The sequence below is a fragment of the Vicia villosa genome, unplaced genomic scaffold, assembly GCF_029867415.1.
Source record: "Vicia villosa cultivar HV-30 ecotype Madison, WI unplaced genomic scaffold, Vvil1.0 ctg.002549F_1_1, whole genome shotgun sequence".
In the NCBI taxonomy this organism is placed as follows: domain Eukaryota; kingdom Viridiplantae; phylum Streptophyta; class Magnoliopsida; order Fabales; family Fabaceae; genus Vicia; species Vicia villosa.
The window spans coordinates 102,939-122,989 of NW_026705965.1; the positions used below are offsets into that span (position 1 = coordinate 102,939).

At 32.1% G+C, this 20,051-nt stretch overlaps 1 protein-coding gene across 2 annotated transcripts; it reads right to left on the reverse strand.

The window, feature by feature from the left end:
• Nucleotides 1-14,920: 14,920 nt before the first annotated feature.
• Nucleotides 14,921-19,501, reverse strand: LOC131639171 (WAT1-related protein At4g28040-like). 2 transcript variants are annotated; one of them, XM_058909676.1, is made up of 8 exons: nucleotides 19,238-19,501; nucleotides 19,077-19,145; nucleotides 18,727-18,843; nucleotides 18,353-18,587; nucleotides 18,107-18,265; nucleotides 17,867-18,015; nucleotides 17,562-17,775; nucleotides 14,921-15,059 (listed from the first exon to the last, which is right to left on the reverse strand). In XM_058909676.1, exons 1-7 carry the CDS (start codon nucleotides 19,420-19,422, stop codon nucleotides 17,586-17,588), a joined length of 1,104 nt encoding a protein of 367 aa, XP_058765659.1. In that variant the 5' UTR covers nucleotides 19,423-19,501; the 3' UTR covers nucleotides 14,921-15,059; nucleotides 17,562-17,585. The 2 variants fall into 2 exon arrangements, with proteins under 2 accessions (XP_058765659.1, XP_058765658.1); XM_058909675.1 differs by lacking the exon at nucleotides 14,921-15,059 and having other exon boundaries at nucleotides 17,330-17,775.
• Between the last annotated feature and the right edge of the window lie 550 nt (nucleotides 19,502-20,051).

The following is a 20,051-nucleotide window of genomic DNA, read 5'->3' on the forward strand; positions in this document are numbered from 1 at the left end:
TATTAATCGTCATTTTTAAAGTTTGTTGTATTTGTCGCTTTCAAATAGTGTACCGTTTATTTTATTTGTCGTACTGTTCATTATATTATGTAATATTTGTACTGTTAGTATTAAATGTTGTACTATCTGTCGTACGGTAGTTTAATTATCAAGATAATATTATGTGTGTTAAATATTTATTTTTCTGTGCATTAAATATTTTTTTTCAAGGTTATTATCGGTATTTTCGTTCGCGTACAGTATATTTTATTTATTTATTATGTTTGTGTTTTTCTAACAGCTCAGGTAAATAAATTTTTCACCATTAACACAACAAAAACAAAAAAGAAAAAATTAACTTTAACTGTTGAATTTTCAGTTTAACTGTTACGTTAATACCCGGACAGCTAGTTACCAGTCAAACCCGCTATCAGCGCAATTCTCCGTGTTTGTACCATCAGTCAAATCAATTTTTCGCACTTCAAATTTCCAAGATTTTGTTCTAGAAGTCTTCTGATAATCACATGGTCAACAGAGACTCAACACTGCACAAAAATCAGGTACGCCTAACTGTCTCCTACACAAACAGTCCCTAACTAGGTTTTTTTATTTTTTTCAGGAGAACGAGTTTTTGAGACCTCAAATGGATTTCATGGATCTACATACGTCTCAAAGTACCACCAGACAAATTTTCAAACTTCGATTCGCTCGGACGCACAGTCAACAGCTCAAACAGTCAACAGACGACCAGTTTGACCAAAAAGTCAACAGACAGTCAAAAATGCAATTTTTGGTCAACATCCATATTTTGTCAAAAGATTCATCATGTGATCAATGGTTGATCATAATTCATCAAGAAAAGTTCAGAAATCGACAAAACTCAAAATTGCAAAATTAGAGTTTTTTACCTAAAAGTCAACTGAACTTTGACCGACCATAACTCTCTCATAATTTATCAGAAAAATTCCAACCAAAGCTCATTCTCAAGGAAATTAAATTCTCTACAACTTTGATGTTGGGACCAAGGTCAAGAAATGCTTCCGCCTAAGAGATATAAGCCAAAACATTACAGGTCATTTTCAAAGTCAACAAAAAGCAGTTTTTTGTCAAAGCCCATATCATCAAGATAACTTCTCCAAATGCAAAAACGCTTCCAAAGTGTCTTGTAGAGGACATCTTGGGCTTTCCAAAAAGTTAAAGAACACTTTCATAGGATCAAAATTGAGGGAGATATGCCTTGATGAAGTTGACCTTTTTTGGAAAAATGCATGAAACAAGTAATGACCAAAATTTGATTTTTTTTCAAAAAGGCCAATTCTTTTGTGATTCAATCTTGATTCTCATATGTTTAAAGGGCATCCACGACCCATCCATGATTCATGACATTTTTATTTCATTTTAATTAAATTTTATTCATTTAAAGTTTAATTAAAGTGAGATAATTCAAAGATATTATCAAAGATGCTTATGGTTGCCAATCAAGACCAATTCAAGATGTTTAAATATATTATTGCAAGATTGAAGAGAATAATACTTGAGTGTTTTAACCATGGTTAAGAAATACACTCATTGAAAATATTCCATTATCATATTTTTTCCACAAAATCAATCATGACAATTTCCACTTGTAAGGCTTCCAAGATCAAACTCTTTGCCTATAAATAAAGCTTCATTTTCTTCATTAAAGGGAGGGGGAAAAAAGAGAGAAAAAAGAGGAGGAGGAATAAGAGAAGAATAACAACACACTCCAAAAGCATAGCATAAGTTTTATATTTTTCAAAAGTTTCAAGAAACTTGTAAAAATCAAGGCTCATTCAAATAGCCACTTTCAATCAATTTCAATCACTCTATTCCACTCTTGGAACATCATAGAGTAAGTACAATGTAATTTTTAATATGTAGTAGTGTTAGGAGTTCATGAATTAAAAACTCCATATTTATGCATATTTTCAATTTCTCAAAAAAAATGTTTTAATTTTAGTTTTAAGTTGATAAAATGTTTATTTAATTTTTAACATAAAAATATTTTATTTCTTTTCATAATTAATTTATATTGCTTAATTAATTAGTAATTATGTAAATATTGCTTTTTAATTATTTTTAACCAATAAAAAAACTCCAAAAATATTTTTCCTTTTAGATTTAGGTTTATATTTTTTTTATAATCTAATTTTTGACATATAAAATAATATTTTTCTTTTTAAGTTTAATTATTTGTATAATTATTTGTTTAATTAGCTTGTTAATTAACTTAAAATCAATTCCAAAAAAAAATCACAAAAAGAATGAATTAAGTTTAATTTGTTTTATATTTATTTTTGTATATTATTTGATATTGTTTCTTATCTTTTTTCTTTGTCCCGAATCAGAATAAAAGATCAAATATGGCAGAGATTGTATGCAGTTGTTTTAAGACTTTTGGAAATTTATCGTGTAGTCGCTATGATTCTATCAAGCTTCTGCTAAATTTTCATTAATTTTAAATCCGAGATCATCATTCACTCACCATCGATCTTCACTAACATCGTGAATATACTTGACTAGCTTCAAGATGATTCACGTGCTAACATACTAACAATTAACTTTAAATTCCGCATTTTATTATATTGTTCTTTATATTTCTTGCTTTATACTTTATTTTATCATTCATCATATTTATGTTTATGCTATTTTTCCTTTGTCCATTTGGACATATTATTTATATTTCTGCTATTTTTTTTCTTTGTCCACTTGGACATATTATTTATGTTTCTGTTATTTTTTTCTTTGTCCACTTGGACATATTATTTATATTTCTGCTATTTTTCCTTTGTCCATTTGGACATATTATTTATATTTCTGCTATTTTTTCCTTTGTCCATTCGGACATATTATTTATGTTTCTGTTATTTTTTCTTTGTCCACTTGGACATATTATTTATATTTCTGCTATTTTTCCTTTGTCCACTTGGACATATTATTTATATTTCTGCTATTTTTCCTTTGTCCATTTGGACATATTATTTATTGTTTCTGTCATTTTCTCTTTGTCCATTTGGACATATTATTTATATTTCTGCTATTTTTTCTTTGTCCATTTGGACATATTATTTATTGTTTCTGTCATTTTTTCTTTGTCCATTTGGACATATTATTTATGTTTCTGTTATTTTCTCTTTGTCCATTTGGACATATTATTTATGTTTCCGCTATTTTTTCTTTGTCCATTTGGACATATTATTTATGTTTCCGCTATTTTTTCTTTGTCCATTTGGACATATTATTTATGTTTCCGCTATTTTTTCTTTGTCCATTTGAACATATTATTTATGCTTCCGCTATTTTTTTTCTTTGTCCATTTGGACGCATTGTTTATGTTTCCGTTATTTTCTTTTTGTCCACTTGGACCATACTTTACTTTTATGCTAAAACACTAATAAACAACAAAAATCTAAAAAACGCTTAAGGTTCTCTCTTGGACTACTGGTTACTATCCCTAGCATTTTGGAGATTTGGACTTATGGACTTAGTGCCTCTGGACCCCTATTCTGTTATTACTCTATGGTTGTTCTGTCTGTCTGGCATTGGATTGTTGTCTGTTTGTGTATGCAGGTATTTCCTTGAAAGTCCTTGATGGTTAATTCCAAGGCATTGAGATAAGAATTTTACCCGAAAACAGCCGTTACTCTGCCCGATTTTCATCAGAATTTTAATGTGCTTAATGCAAAGTGGTGCTAAAGATAATAAGTTCATCTGGATCCCCAAGTGGTAATGCGTCGGCCAACTGTTGGTTTCTTATTTTGGTTAGATCATTCTCTCCTTAAACTTTTATTTTAAGCACTAGGATAGCTTCTTCATCTCCTCCCACTTCTTAAATTTTCAAAATCTTCTCCCTTTTTCCAAAATCTTCTTATGTTTGTAAAACCTCTTTTAAAAATCTTTTCTTATAAAATACCTTTTGCCCTTAGTGGCTTTTCTTTCAAAGTTTAGACACGGTTAAGTGTTGTAGTGAGTTGAGATACCCCACGATTTTGAGATTGATTGATATAATGGAATCTTTTCCACGTGAAAGAGATAGTGTCATACTCGTTGATTTTCATCCGAGTTGGAGCCCTTCTTTCATTTGTGATGCAAAGAATCTATTTGTTCTCATGATCAAGATCAATGGCTGAGTATTCGCTCCGACGATGGTAAACGTGTTTATGTTTTTTTCAAACGTTTTTTAAAAGCGGAACTACATTAGCTCTGACTTCTCCATTGCACCGAGGAGGTATGTAGGCACAAGGCTTAATGTCTTGCCGAGCTTATTTTAAAAAATCAAACAAGAGAAAAAGTGATCTAAGCAAAACTAAGAGCCCATGGATAACCATGGATACAAAGGGTGCTTAAAACCTTCCCTTTGTATAACCAACCCCCCGAACCCAAAATCTGTCAAAAGGTCTTTTTCTGTTCTTTTATGCCTTTCCTTGTTTGGATAAAATAAAAGTCGGTGGCGACTCTTGCAAAAAATAAAAATATAAAAAAATAAAAAAAATAAAAAGAGCAAGGAGTCAGTTCGTCAAAAAAACCGAGTTTACAGAACTGGCGACTCTGCTGGGGACTTGACAAATCTTTTTAAAAGAGGGGTTACCTTAGAGTTTTTGATCACTTTAATATTTGCTTATACTTGTTTATTTTATTATTTTTTGCTATTCTGGATATATGTGTGGTTCCGTCACTTGAGATACATTATGGACAAATCCTAACCCGGATTAAGTACACATAAGAATTAGGTGGAGGGTATAGTCATGTACAGGCGTACGTGAGAATCCTTCCGCTCAGTGGAGGTTCCTTGTTGGTAGTATATGTTTAGCAAGTTCAGTTGCGAAGACATTATTGCTTTCATTGAACTGTAGAAGCTGAGTTGGCCGTAGAACCCTAACCCATCCTGGCCTTATTAGGTTGTGGCGCAGAAACTATTCAGGTGAAGACTTGGATTAGTTGTCATGCGGAGAGCCACACTCAGACGAGTTTTTCTTGAGAATATTATTGGCTCACAAGTTCAGTTGTGCAAGCCGGTAATATCCGAAAGAAGAATGTGGACTCTGACGTATCAGTAGAACATGTTGTGCAGGTGATTAACCCCTAGTACTATCCCATGTTTGGTTCTTTAACCTCATGCTCGTGACGTTGAACTTTGGAACCTACCTTATGTGCACCATGTTTGTGTTACCATTTCTGTATATGTGGCATTCATGCATTCATACATTCATAAAAATCTTTTCCTTTGATTTCCAATGAACTTAGAGGTCTTTTTTGTAAACATCGTAAGTTTCATCAAACTCAATGGATCTTGGGTGTTGATGGGGTGAAAACTCTAATCCACCAAAATGGATGATTGATTTTGATGATAACTTGACCAATGCTTTAATCCAATGCTTGAATGTTTGCAAATTAATATCTTAAGTTCTTTGAAACTCAAATAATATAAACAACAAATGCATCATTTGCATACATACATCCAGCTTATCCATGAAACTTATCCTTGTATATCTCCATCTTCGAAGTTGTCTGTCTACCATCGAGCTGATTCTTCCACCTCGGAATCCACTTCCAGAAGGTTTTAGGTCTGATCTTCATTGTCCTTTCCATCAAGGGGCAGCAGGCCATGATTTAGAAAGATGTTTCCCTACTGTTTGCATTTCCTCAGTTATATTGTTTGCTTTTAAACTTTTTTCATTCTAGAATGTTAATTTTAATGAAATGAGCATCGTATTTTTGAATTCATTTTCATCTACTATGTCTATGTTTATGCTTCTTTTACAAAAAAAAAAAATTATTTTGCTTTCTCTATCAAACTTGTGTTTTATGCAAAGATTGGAGGGAGGATGATGACAAGGAAATACCTAAGTTGTTGAACTGTATGCTTTCAAATAAAACTTTGCTGACGATGTACAGGCATTGTTTCAATTCCCAAACACTGGAGAAATAAGGAAGTTAATCCCTCGTCAACCCCTTTGAGCCTAGAAGTTGGTGTTTCTTTCTATACGAAATAACCCACATTTTAACCCGGGGCAGGGTAGTTCCCAGTTAATTTGGTTGTGCATTCTATTTTAAGAGAATCATTCAATACACCTTTCAACAAGTGTTTTAATCACAAGCTTTCCTCCGCATACATCAAAGAAATGTTGGAGACGCCGAGCAAAAGCCAATGATGGGTCATTATAATCATTAAGCAGGTAGTCACTATCTTTCAGGAAAAAAGTATCAAAAAAAGAAAATCAAAGAAAAGCCTGCTAAGTCAAAATCAAAAAATGACTTAGGCAAAAATTAAGGCATCCCGCTGACTGTGAGTTCAAAATAAACAGCTCAAGCAAAAGTTAGAGATATCAAAAAGAAAAAAGAGATAAGTCAATAAATTCTTAAACCACAAAATGTTGTGACTATCAAAAGGAAGAAGTGACTGCCATCACTAAGTTTTCTTGGCTTGTGAACTATCATCATCACAACAGATAAAATTGCAGAAGTCTCTTAGAACCTGAATGCATATTTTGAATTAACTGGGTTTAGGAATGAAGATCATCACGAAGATGGGGTGGGTTACAAAAAATTTGAGCCTTATACCTTTTATTTTTTAAACCGTGAACCTGACCACGTTACAACCTTCAAAAGCCCTAATTGAAGCAAGGTTTATTTTGAAAGCATACTACAACAAGGTTGCGTAAGCTGACTCCCAAGAGATTTACCAATCATTTATGTTGATACCATATCTTTTCTTTATCTTTTACTTTGGTTGTCTTAACCTTTGTGTTTTGACAAGTGATTCCATTTTCTTTACAAAGTGACTTTGATTTCAAAAATATGTTTTGAGCATTGCATTAAAATTACCATTCTTGAATAAACATTTTATTTGCAAGTAAGCACTCATCTTCTAGGAAGTTCAAACAGTAGAGAAACTTGATCAGTGATCCTGTTAGGGGCACATTACTTCAAGATCCTGTTGTTCAGATGTTTAAATCAAGATTTGTTGATCAGAATATCCTCTGCAAGACTTATACTGGGGCAATCTTCTTCAGCAATCCCCAAGCACAATTTATCAGTACTTCTCAAAGGATCATTTGTTTGATACAGTTATCAGTGTGATAAGAAGTTTGTTCATGCATCTTCTTTCCAAGCGGATTTTTTTTTAGAGTTCCTGTGTTGAGGAATCAAAGCTCCAATCTTGCCTCACAAAAGAGTCAATCCCAGTCGTCATGAATAACTACATTGCATTGAGCATTCATCATGCATAGAAAACTTTAACATCATCCATAAAAACAAAATCATGCTCATTTACATTCTTCTAAGGTCCTGTTGTTGTCAACATCTTACCTTGAGATCAAAGTCCAACTTACTTGGCACCTACCCAAAACAAATTTATCCTTTTGATTCGTTTTGTCTGTATCTATCTGATATTCTTCATGATATGTCTTGTTTGTTCTGACAATTTTTCAGAACTTTGTCACTTTTTATTCAAAGCTTCTATGGATGTCCCAATTCCCAGTAAAGTGTTATTACCTCATTCAAAGTCACTCTTGAATATCTCTGAGTTCAATCATGTTTTATCTTGATTGTCGTTTGATGCTGCTTCATTCATGGTTTATCTTAAAACGCTTTTGATATTTTCTTCTTAAAGTTCAAATCATGTTTTACCTTGATTGACCTTGGTGTTCTCTAATCATGTTTTACCTTGATTGTCACTTGGTATTCTCTAATCATGTTTTACCTTGATTGTCATTTGGTATTTTTCAATCATGTTTTACCTTGATTGTCATTTGATGATTATCCAATCATGTTTTACCTTGATTATCCTTAATGACATCCAATCATGTTTTACCTTGATGGACCTGTGATCATGTTTTACCTTGATTGTCCGTTGATGATTACCCAATCATGTTTTACCTTGATTGTCATTCGATGTTGCCCAATCATGTTTTACCTTGATTGTCATTTGATGTTGTCCAATCATGTTTTACCTTGATATTCATTTTATGTAGCCACATTCATGTATGCCTCAGATATTCTCTTCTCAAAGTTCAATCATGTTTTATCTTGAAAGCTTTTGTTAACTGTTTCTTTCTTGTGTGAAGTCTGATTCTATTCCTAGATGACGTATACCTTTTCCCTAGCGGAGTCTGTTTACTTCTCCCCATTGGTGTCCTGTTTCCATCTCGTAGAAATCATGTGAATTCATAATCATAAGCATTACATTGCATCTCAGGTTCAAAAATTGTGTTTTTTTATATATTTAAGTCTCTTCCATCACGTTAAAACGAAGATTTACAATCATCGTGTCTCCGGATAGAAGAAACTTAAATAGGGGCATCTGTTGCACCCCAATTTTTGACCTCTGAGATCCCATCATTTTCTAAGTGTTATGATCATTATTGTTATACCCCAAAATTCGCCCTCGTTCTTTTTCAAAAAAAGAAGTCAACAGACTTCTGTCTAAAAATTTGGATTTTTATACAATCTTGGATTTTTATTTCATAAATATCCTGATTTTATGAATACTCAATTTTTAGAATTTTTTTTATACAGTATTTTGGTTCGCTGTTAAATTTGTTCTTACATAAACGCCAAATACTGTTTATCACTTCATACACTGTTTATTTGAGATTTATTTTCAGATAATTAATGCTAACACAGTTGGTACAGAATTAAAATTTGCAGGCGCGGAGTCCAGGTTTCAGATTATACTGGTAACAATTAAATTATTATTGGTTTTATTTCCCACTAATTTTTATTTTTATACTATATTATTTTTTTCAAAAAATCTCTTTCTTTCTTTTCAAATCCTAGCTTTATTCTACACCCCTTTTCTTTTCAAAACCTACCATACTTTTTTTTCAAATCCTACTACTATTCAAAACGGTAACACTCCACTCCCAACGACTCTATCTCTCTCTTTTCACTCTATAAATACTCCTCATTTTTTCCATAAATTCTCACATCAAATTTCACTCATCTCCCAAATTTCTCAAACTTCTATCTCATAATTATTTTCTCTTCTTCCTCGGCAAAAATGGCAAAGTGGATGGATACACTTTTTCTTATAGTCATCACTATTTTTACGGTGATCATGTCCTTCTTCTGTCTGCATAGTCCTGAAAAATGCGGACCTGCGATGGTTACACTTCCGATCATCTATTTTCTGTTGTTCATAGCATGGATTATTAATCGTCATTTTTAAAGTTTGTTGTATTTGTCGCTTTCAAATAGTGTACCGTTTATTTTATTTGTCGTACTGTTCATTATATTATGTAATATTTGTACTGTTAGTATTAAATGTTGTACTATCTGTCGTACGGTAGTTTAATTATCAAGATAATATTATGTGTGTTAAATATTTATTTTTCTGTGCATTAAATATTTTTTTTTCAAGGTTATTATCGGTATTTTCGTTCGCGTACAGTATATTTTATTTATTTATTATGTTTGTGTTTTTCTAACAGCTCAGGTAAATAAATTTTTCACCATTAACACAACAAAAACAAAAAAAGAAAAAATTAACTTTAACTGTTGAATTTTCAGTTTAACTGTTACGTTAATACCCGGACAGCTAGTTACCAGTCAAACCCGCTATCAGCGCAATTCTCCGTGTTTGTACCATCAGTCAAATCAATTTTTCGCACTTCAAATTTCCAAGATTTTGTTCTAGAAGTCTTCTGATAATCACGTGGTCAACAGAGACTCAACACTGCACAAAAATCAGGTACGCCTAACTGTCTCCTACACAAACAGTCCCTAACTAGGTTTTTTTATTTTTTTCAGGAGAACGAGTTTTTGAGACCTCAAATGGATTTCATGGATCTACATACGTCTCAAAGTACCACCAGACAAATTTTCAAACTTCGATTCGCTCGGACGCACAGTCAACAGCTCAAACAGTCAACAGACGACCAGTTTGACCAAAAAGTCAACAGACAGTCAAAAATGCAATTTTTGGTCAACATCCATATTTTGTCAAAAGATTCATCATGTGATCAATGGTTGATCATAATTCATCAAGAAAAGTTCAGAAATCGACAAAACTCAAAATTGCAAAATTAGAGTTTTTTACCTAAAAGTCAACTGAACTTTGACCGACCATAACTCTCTCATAATTTATCAGAAAAATTCCAACCAAAGCTCATTCTCAAGGAAATTAAATTCTCTACAACTTTGATGTTGGGACCAAGGTCAAGAAATGCTTCCGCCTAAGAGATATAAGCCAAAACATTACAGGTCATTTTCAAAGTCAACAAAAAGCAGTTTTTTGTCAAAGCCCATATCATCAAGATAACTTCTCCAAATGCAAAAACGCTTCCAAAGTGTCTTGTAGAGGACATCTTGGGCTTTCCAAAAAGTTAAAGAACACTTTCATAGGATCAAAATTGAGGGAGATATGCCTTGATGAAGTTGACCTTTTTTGGAAAAATGCATGAAACAAGTAATGACCAAAATTTGATTTTTTTTCAAAAAGGCCAATTCTTTTGTGATTCAATCTTGATTCTCATATGTTTAAAGGGCATCCACGACCCATCCATGATTCATGACATTTTTATTTCATTTTAATTAAATTTTATTCATTTAAAGTTTAATTAAAGTGAGATAATTCAAAGATATTATCAAAGATGCTTATGGTTGCCAATCAAGACCAATTCAAGATGTTTAAATATATTATTGCAAGATTGAAGAGAATAATACTTGAGTGTTTTAACCATGGTTAAGAAATACACTCATTGAAAATATTCCATTATCATATTTTTTCCACAAAATCAATCATGACAATTTCCACTTGTAAGGCTTCCAAGATCAAACTCTTTGCCTATAAATAAAGCTTCATTTTCTTCATTAAAGGGAGGGGGAAAAAAGAGAGAAAAAAGAGGAGGAGGAATAAGAGAAGAATAACAACACACTCCAAAAGCATAGCATAAGTTTTATATTTTTCAAAAGTTTCAAGAAACTTGTAAAAATCAAGGCTCATTCAAATAGCCACTTTCAATCAATTTCAATCACTCTATTTCACTCTTGGAACATCATAGAGTAAGTACAATGTAATTTTTAATATGTAGTAGTGTTAGGAGTTCATGAATTAAAAACTCCATATTTATGCATATTTTCAATTTCTCAAAAAAAATGTTTTAATTTTAGTTTTAAGTTGATAAAATGTTTATTTAATTTTTAACATAAAAATATTTTATTTCTTTTCATAATTAATTTATATTGCTTAATTAATTAGTAATTATGTAAATATTGCTTTTTAATTATTTTTAACCAATAAAAAAACTCCAAAAATATTTTTCCTTTTAGATTTAGGTTTATATTTTTTTTATAATCTAATTTTTGACATATAAAATAATATTTTTCTTTTTAAGTTTAATTATTTGTATAATTATTTGTTTAATTAGCTTGTTAATTAACTTAAAATCAATTCCAAAAAAAAATCACAAAAAGAATGAATTAAGTTTAATTTGTTTTATATTTATTTTTGTATATTATTTGATATTGTTTCTTATCTTTTTCCTTTGTCCCGAATCAGAATAAAAGATCAAATATGGCAGAGATTGTATGCAGTTGTTTTAAGACTTTTGGAAATTTATCGTGTAGTCGCTATGATTCTATCAAGCTTCTGCTAAATTTTCATTAATTTTAAATCCGAGATCATCATTCACTCACCATCGATCTTCACTAACATCGTGAATATACTTGACTAGCTTCAAGATGATTCACGTGCTAACATACTAACAATTAACTTTAAATTCCGCATTTTATTATATTGTTCTTTATATTTCTTGCTTTATACTTTATTTTATCATTCATCATATTTATGTTTATGCTATTTTTCCTTTGTCTATTTGGACATATTATTTATATTTCTGCTATTTTTTTTCTTTGTCCACTTGGACATATTATTTATGTTTCTGTTATTTTTTTCTTTGTCCACTTGGACATATTATTTATATTTCTGCTATTTTTCCTTTGTCCATTTGGACATATTATTTATATTTCTGCTATTTTTTCCTTTGTCCATTCGGACATATTATTTATGTTTCTGTTATTTTTTCTTTGTCCACTTGGACATATTATTTATATTTCTGCTATTTTTCCTTTGTCCACTTGGACATATTATTTATATTTCTGCTATTTTTCCTTTGTCCATTTGGACATATTATTTATTGTTTCTGTCATTTTCTCTTTGTCCATTTGGACATATTATTTATATTTCTGCTATTTTTTCTTTGTCCATTTGGACATATTATTTATTGTTTCTGTCATTTTTTCTTTGTCCATTTGGACATATTATTTATGTTTCTGTTATTTTCTCTTTGTCCATTTGGACATATTATTTATGTTTCCGCTATTTTTTCTTTGTCCATTTGGACATATTATTTATGTTTCCGCTATTTTTTCTTTGTCCATTTGGACATATTATTTATGTTTCCGCTATTTTTTCTTTGTCCATTTGAACATATTATTTATGCTTCCGCTATTTTTTTTCTTTGTCCATTTGGACGCATTGTTTATGTTTCCGTTATTTTCTTTTTGTCCACTTGGACCATACTTTACTTTTATGCTAAAACACTAATAAACAACAAAAATCTAAAAAACGCTTAAGGTTCTCTCTTGGACTACTGGTTACTATCCCTAGCATTTTGGAGATTTGGACTTATGGACTTAGTGCCTCTGGACCCCTATTCTGTTATTACTCTATGGTTGTTCTGTCTGTCTGGCATTGGATTGTTGTCTGTTTGTGTATGCAGGTATTTCCTTGAAAGTCCTTGATGGTTAATTCCAAGGCATTGAGATAAGAATTTTACCCGAACACAGCCGTTACTCTGCCCGATTTTCATCAGAATTTTAATGTGCTTAATGCAAAGTGGTGCTAAAGATAATAAGTTCATCTGGATCCCCAAGTGGTAATGCGTCGGCCAACTGTTGGTTTCTTATTTTGGTTAGATCATTCTCTCCTTAAACTTTTATTTTAAGCACTAGGATAGCCTCTTCATCTCCTCCCACTTCTTAAATTTTCAAAATCTTCTCCCTTTTTCCAAAATCTTCTTATGTTTGTAAAACCTCTTTTAAAAATCTTTTCTTATAAAATACCTTTTGCCCTTAGTGGCTTTTCTTTCAAAGTTTAGACACGGTTAAGTGTTGTAGTGAGTTGAGATACCCCACGATTTTGAGATTGATTGATATAATGGAATCTTTTCCACGTGAAAGAGATAGTGTCATACTCGTTGATTTTCATCCGAGTTGGAGCCCTTCTTTCATTTGTGATGCAAAGAATCTATTTGTTCTCATGATCAAGATCAATGGCTGAGTATTCGCTCCGACGATGGTAAACGTGTTTATGTTTTTTTCAAACGTTTTTTAAAAGCGGAACTACATTAGCTCTGACTTCTCCATTGCACCGAGGAGGTATGTAGGCACAAGGCTTAATGTCTTGCCGAGCTTATTTTAAAAAATCAAACAAGAGAAAAGTGATCTAAGCAAAACTAAGAGCCCATGGATAACCATGGATACAAAGGGTGCTTAAAACCTTCCCTTTGTATAACCAACCCCCCGAACCCAAAATCTGTCAAAAGGTCTTTTTCTGTTCTTTTATGCCTTTCCTTGTTTGGATAAAATAAAAGTCGGTGGCAACTCTTGCAAAAAATAAAAATATAAAAAAATAAAAAAAATAAAAAGAGCAAGGAGTCAGTTCGTCAAAAAAATCGAGTTTACACTTACATCGATATCTTCTCATATACTTTAATTTAAATAACCACAATTTATAGGCTAAGTATACCTCCTCCTCGTCACTAATCATCGTAATTGTTATGATGATAAGTCATAAAAAAATCGCGCTGATAAGTTACGATGATGAGGTAGACTTAGTCAATAAATTACTGTTATTGAAATTAATCTAGATGAGAAGATATCGATACAATGAAGGAGCCAGACCACTAAACCATACTCTATATGTTAAAGAGTGAAAAATGAAAGATGAGACGCATGCAATTTAGAAAATAAATGGTATATATCACAACGGTTGTTACACATGCAATTTAGTAGCGCATGTGATGCCTTTCTATGACAATTTCCAAACCATGGTGGAAAATGACAACTTACAACAACACGTTACTTAGCAATGGTATGACACGCGTGATGGTATCCCTTTTTCAACTGTTGTGAAGTGGGTTTTCCGTAGTAGTGTACCCTGTAAAAAATCAAGTATGGCACCCTAGTATTCTAGCCTTCAGATCAAATTTTTGTAGAGGAGTTAGACAAGGATACATGATGTCAATAATCTTTTTTTTATAAAATTTCCCTTCCTTCCAGGTTCTTTGTATAGACATTCCTTCATTAGGTACTACGTGAACATAGCTAGGTGTGACTATACATGAAAACTAGACCATGAGTCTCCTCCCATCCAAGGTAAGGATTTCCAATATTTTAAAAGGCGTCGACTAGAGTCATTATTGTAAAAACTATGCCGAGAACATAGTATTATAGAGAACACAACAGGAAAGCAAGAAGGGGATTGGTTTTAATTGCTATTCTTTACTTTCTCTTCATTCAAGATTACAAGTGTTACAAGAATAACAAATAAACCTCTCACCCTAAATTAGGATTTGCAGTGTGAAATGATGAGAAACTAGTATGATATTTATAATAAACCTAACACACTAAACTAATGGGATTTTTCACAAATATCCATTACAAGCCAACTTAGGGTACAAGTTAACTTAAACAATTGAACATAACAAACATGCTCAATTTGAAATGCTAACAACTCAAGCATTTTGACACCCACATACTAGAACACACTTCGACTACAATATGTAGGTCTTCTACACATTCTCTGTCGAAACAAGAAACTATTCTTCGACCCACTAGAGTTCGACCCAATTCTCACAGTCATATTTTTGTTAATTGTCAGATCATTGTCATTTCTTATATAACGAGCATGTGGTTTCTCCTCAATTACAAAAATGAGATATGCTGAGATGATGCTAGGCTTTTGGTCACCCTTTTCAATGAAGATAACTTTTGTCCCCTTCTTCCATCTAGGTATTATATTAATAGTCACAATCTCATCCTCAGTACGACTCTTCCTGAAATAATTTGCACACGTCATGGCTTCTACAAAAGAACTGTTAAATATTTTTTTTAGAAAGATGATCATGTTAACCGTATAAGTTTTCAATTCTTTCCCTTATTTAGCATACATTCTACTCACTTACAATGATTTAATTACTTTACAAATCATTCATACATTTCAGCTTCATTAGGTAACACAACATTTCAATGTTCAACAATGCTCTACAAGAGAACCAGATACTAGGAGAGGATCAAAACCCAAAACTTAAATCATCACTTAAAAACAAAGAAAAAGGAGGAGAGGGCTTTGGGAGGAGGGGAAGAAATAGAAGGAGATTCATTCACCTAATTTAGGAGTGTACATAAACAGTGAAAAATGATTTGGAAAACACATAACCCTCTTAGTCATTGAATTCCCCCTTGTTTGAGAGATATTAAAATTTTGAAGAGATATAAATCATAAAACTTAACATTGTTCGTAGGTGTCATCTACCAAAAAAAGTTACATAGCTATCATGAGAAAAAAAGGGTTTGTACTCTATCAACTCTTGCATTTATTTGCTAATTTATCACCACTATAGTCGGGCGTAATAACAATATAGCTTGCATATGAATGAACATACAAAAGTATCTGATCATCTAAGTGTTTTAAATGATTTTGTTTATGAATTACAAACTATTGAAGTCAAGATTGATTATGAAGATAAGACTTTGAGACTCATATGATCTCTTTCATCTTTCTGTGAGTATATTAAACCTTTTTTATATATGGGAAGGAAATTTTGATTTTTGAAGAAGTTGATTGTAAAATTATTTTTGAAGAAATAAGATATAAGAGTGAGGATAATATTTCATCAAAACTTAGTATTGGTTGCTAGAGGACGGTCTTATGTAAAAAAAAAAATAATGAAACGGGTGTGAAATGTTAGAAATGTGAAAAGATTGGACGTATGAAGTATAATGTGTTGATGGGACAGTTCCGGAGAAGGGCTCTGAGTCAAATGCTTACAATTTCTTTCTTGTTATGAGAGATGATGATCTTCTCTGAAAATTATGAAGTGTGTTCTCATGACATTTCTACTTTCGTGGAAAAGATTATATTGATGGTTGAGAGTTCCATACTAACATGAAAGTTGCATCATAAGTTTTCAACCTGATTTTTAGCCTAAGGAAATTCTTGAAGTGATTTAGCTTCAAGTGAATTATACTCTTCTTTAGGTGGAGTATGATAGTTTTTAAACTATGATTGTCCGTGAAGACAATGTGAAAAGTTTTTTAGTGGTGTAACTTCAAGTGACTATACTCTTAATGGTGGAGTATGATTGCCAATGAAAACAATAAAAAGCTAATATATTATTGTCAATCAATGTAGAGATCGTTGGAGTTTGTTTAAAATATATATGTTAAAGAATGTTAGAAATATCGTAAGTCCCACATTGGCTAGACATAGAGCTTGAAAATAGTTTATATATAACGACACTCCTCACCTTATCAACAGATATTTCTAATACACCCCTCGCGCCCAACATTCTTTTGGGCTTTGATACACCCCTCGCGCCCAACAATTTTTTGGGCTTGACGTGTGGATATTAAAGGTGGGCGGCCCATGGTTCGATCGATAGGCTCGGATACCATATTAGAGTTTGATCTAACTCATCCTTACAAAACCGACTGATAATGTCAGGACTGTCACTCTATATAAACTCTTTCAATGTTATATCTTCAACCAATATGTGGGACTTTAGGATCTTCCTAAAAAAGAATTCTCACGTCCAAGACTATATAAAGAATTGAAGAAGTCTCACATCGCTTAGTTTTATATTTTCTATTATAATCTTGTGTTAGAGTGTTGTGAGAGGTAGTTAATTATGTGCTTTTAAGAGTGTAGGGGTATTAGGCTAAGGTGGTTGAGAGTAGTTCATGTTTTATAATAATTTTTATACATTATTATTATCTAGTTGTGATTTGACAATTGCCAGTGTTTTTATTTTTTTAAATTTTAGAATTTTTATGTTAATCTCTTGTATTTATTGTGTTCTTTTTTATTCTCTATGCCTTGTTTAAATCAAAATCACCACATATGTATTTTATATTTTAGGAAAATTTCAAAAAGTGTTTTATTTAGGAAGATTTCACTTATCAAAGAGAGTAAGGAGTGAGTGGGAGGGATTTTTTTAATGCCTCTGAAAATTCTCGCCGAGGTTACTTAGAATAAGGTATTAGAACTCTCCATTTTTGGGTGAAGAGATTGGGTTTTTCGGATCTCCCATTATATTTGATCATATTTGAGAAAGAAATGAGAGAGGTGGTCCTCACATGTTTAAACATTACGTGGGGTGTAAGAATATTACCTGTTGAACTTTTATCCTAACAAGTAACAATATGAACTGAACTGATAAGAATCACTTTTCCATTAATTTTTGAACTCAAGTACTATCAAATTCAGAAAACGCAGAATCAAACACACGCTAAGTAGCTACTTGATCCGGTTTTTGCTTTGAGTGATTAAATCTCACCAAGATTATCCTCAGTTTAACATATCAGGGCTCCATCTTTATCTCTGATTTTGATTTGTCTGCCAGAAGTGGTTCTTCCAAATCTATTCTATTACTTATTTCACCATCCTCTATGTTTGATTTTGGCAGCTCTTGTTTTGTCCCATCAAAGTCTTTGGCTTTTCCCCATAACACAATATACAAACCAGTGATCACTCCAAAAGCCCCTACCAAACTGAAATGAACATAGTTGCATATAAATGAGTAGGCCATACATACACAATAATAATGCAATACAACTCTACATGTATGTATGTATCACGTACCTTCCAACGTATAGCTCTTCTTCTAGGAATGTCGCAGCTACCAATGCTGTGATGACAGTTGCTAGAGGGTTGAACATTGCACAATACAATGGACCTCTTTCTGATATGCACCAGGATTGAATGAAAAAACTAAGAGCAATTCCAATTCCCTGTGCCATAAAAATATTGTTTTTAGTATTGGACGAAATTGCGACAAATGATACCAATTGAAATGTTTCGGAGCGACTTGTGCAGACTTACTGCATATAAACTGCATGAAATTTGTAAAGGTGAAGGTAAAATCCATGATTGAAGATTCTGATCTTTCAGCAGTGCAAATATAGCAGACTGTAACGTAGCAAAGAGACACATCCAAAAAGTCGATAATATATGATCCGGGCAAGATGCAGAAATCGGTACCTATATAGAAATTTTGATCAAATTTTTTCCATTGATTAACAATAATCTTGTCACCTTATCAAATAATTTTTGGTTTTATAAATTTACCTGCATAATCATCCAACAAGACCAAAAAACACTACTTGCTAATAGCAACAAACAGCCAAGAATCCAATTATCATCTCCACTTGAAGTGAGATGTATGGAATCAGGAAGAAAGAACTCCATGTGTAACAGCTTATGTCCTTTGATAAATGCCATGGTTAAGGCTCCACTCACACAACAAACTGTCCCTAATATCTTGGCCACGTTTCGTAAACTTCGAAGATTGATTTTCTCAAATCTAATCATTCAATAAACAGAAATATTAATAATAATGTCACGGTATTAGTCCTAATATTAGTTTAGTTCTCATTATTTACTTTCACTGTATTATTAGTCCTGATATCGTTTTTCTGTTTATATTTATTGAGAGCTATTACCCCAAAATTGCTGCAAATACAAAAGTTAATGCAGGTATCAAATTACTCATAGCAGTCGCTGCGGTAGAAGATGCATAGAATAGTCCACTAAAATATGCATTCTGATTTGCTGTAACCCTGCATGTAAACAATAACAGAAACTAGATAAGTTTCATTATTATTACTTTGTTAAAAATAAATAAAATTATAACCTATAAAACATGGACACAGGAAACATTAGACTAACACTCAAACATCGATACTGGTAATAATTTTAAAAAATAAATACTGGCATGGATACATTTTTTTTTAGAGATATCGAGAGATTATAAGAGCACCATAAAAATTAGAGGTGATTTGGCAAAGTATACCCAATAAGAGAGGTCATAAACATCATAGAGAAACTCTTCCATCCTAGTGAACTCTTCAAAGATTGTCTCCTACAATAAAAAATAAACAAGCATATATGATATATATGAGGAGTTAGAATAAGAATAATTGGTTAAGAGAGGAAAAATAGTTATATATTTACCTTTTATTAGATGAAAAGATGATAGGTGCCAATGACAAAGTGGCTATCCCTTGCCTATAGACTACAAAGACAGTTGGAGTCAATCCATCTAATAGAGCAGCTCTTGTAAACATGGCAAGCAGTGCATAATGAAACTGTAACCCTATCATAACCAATACCGGAAGATAACCATCTAGAACACCCATTTTCAGATGCTCTTTAGCTATACCTTCAAACTATCTTATAGGAGGCAATTGGTTTTAATATACTTGAATAATGAATCTGGACAATATATAGACAAACATGCACATAGTATCCTTTTAGGTTCTGAAAAATCGGTCATTATCATGTGGAAGGATAGAATTGACAACACACTATGTGCATGTCTTGGCACGTCAGTGTCTCTATGTGTGAGTAAAAGGAAGGTTCTGGTGAAGAAACGTAACGCACAAATAGTTAGTTGGTCCAGTAGTGATAGGCGATAGATTTGGTAGAAGGTACTATGGTTTTAAATTGCGGTTGTGGCTGCAAATGTGGTTGTGGTTGCAACCACTGCGATTGCAGTTATTGCGGGTGCTGCGATGTAGATTGCGGTCGTTGCGGCATAAATTGATATTTGGTGAATTCCTATCTAGCCAACTCAAAAAGTTGGGTAAAGTTACCTTCAATGTAAAATGTCTTGGAAACAACCAAAAAGTATACTATTTAATAATTAATTAAATAAGATAAAATTAAATGATGCAATGTGATTGGTGAAAGGTACACTACTCAATTTTGTGATGGGTAGAAAAGTTACCCCTTAATATTTTATGAACATAAAATATTATTATTTATT

Excerpts from the sequence above, each read along its gene's own strand:
- LOC131639171 (XM_058909676.1), bottom strand. The coding sequence starts at position 19,422 with ATGGGTGTTCTAGATGGTTATCTTCCGGTATTGGTTATGATAGGGTTA. Across the intron at positions 18,016-18,106 it reads TTTCATGCAGTTTATATGCA|GGAATTGGAATTGCTCTTAG; the intron begins GTAAGTCTGCAC and ends TTTATGGCACAG. Across the intron at positions 17,776-17,866 it reads GAAGAGCTATACGTTGGAAG|TTTGGTAGGGGCTTTTGGAG; the intron begins GTACGTGATACA and ends TGTTCATTTCAG.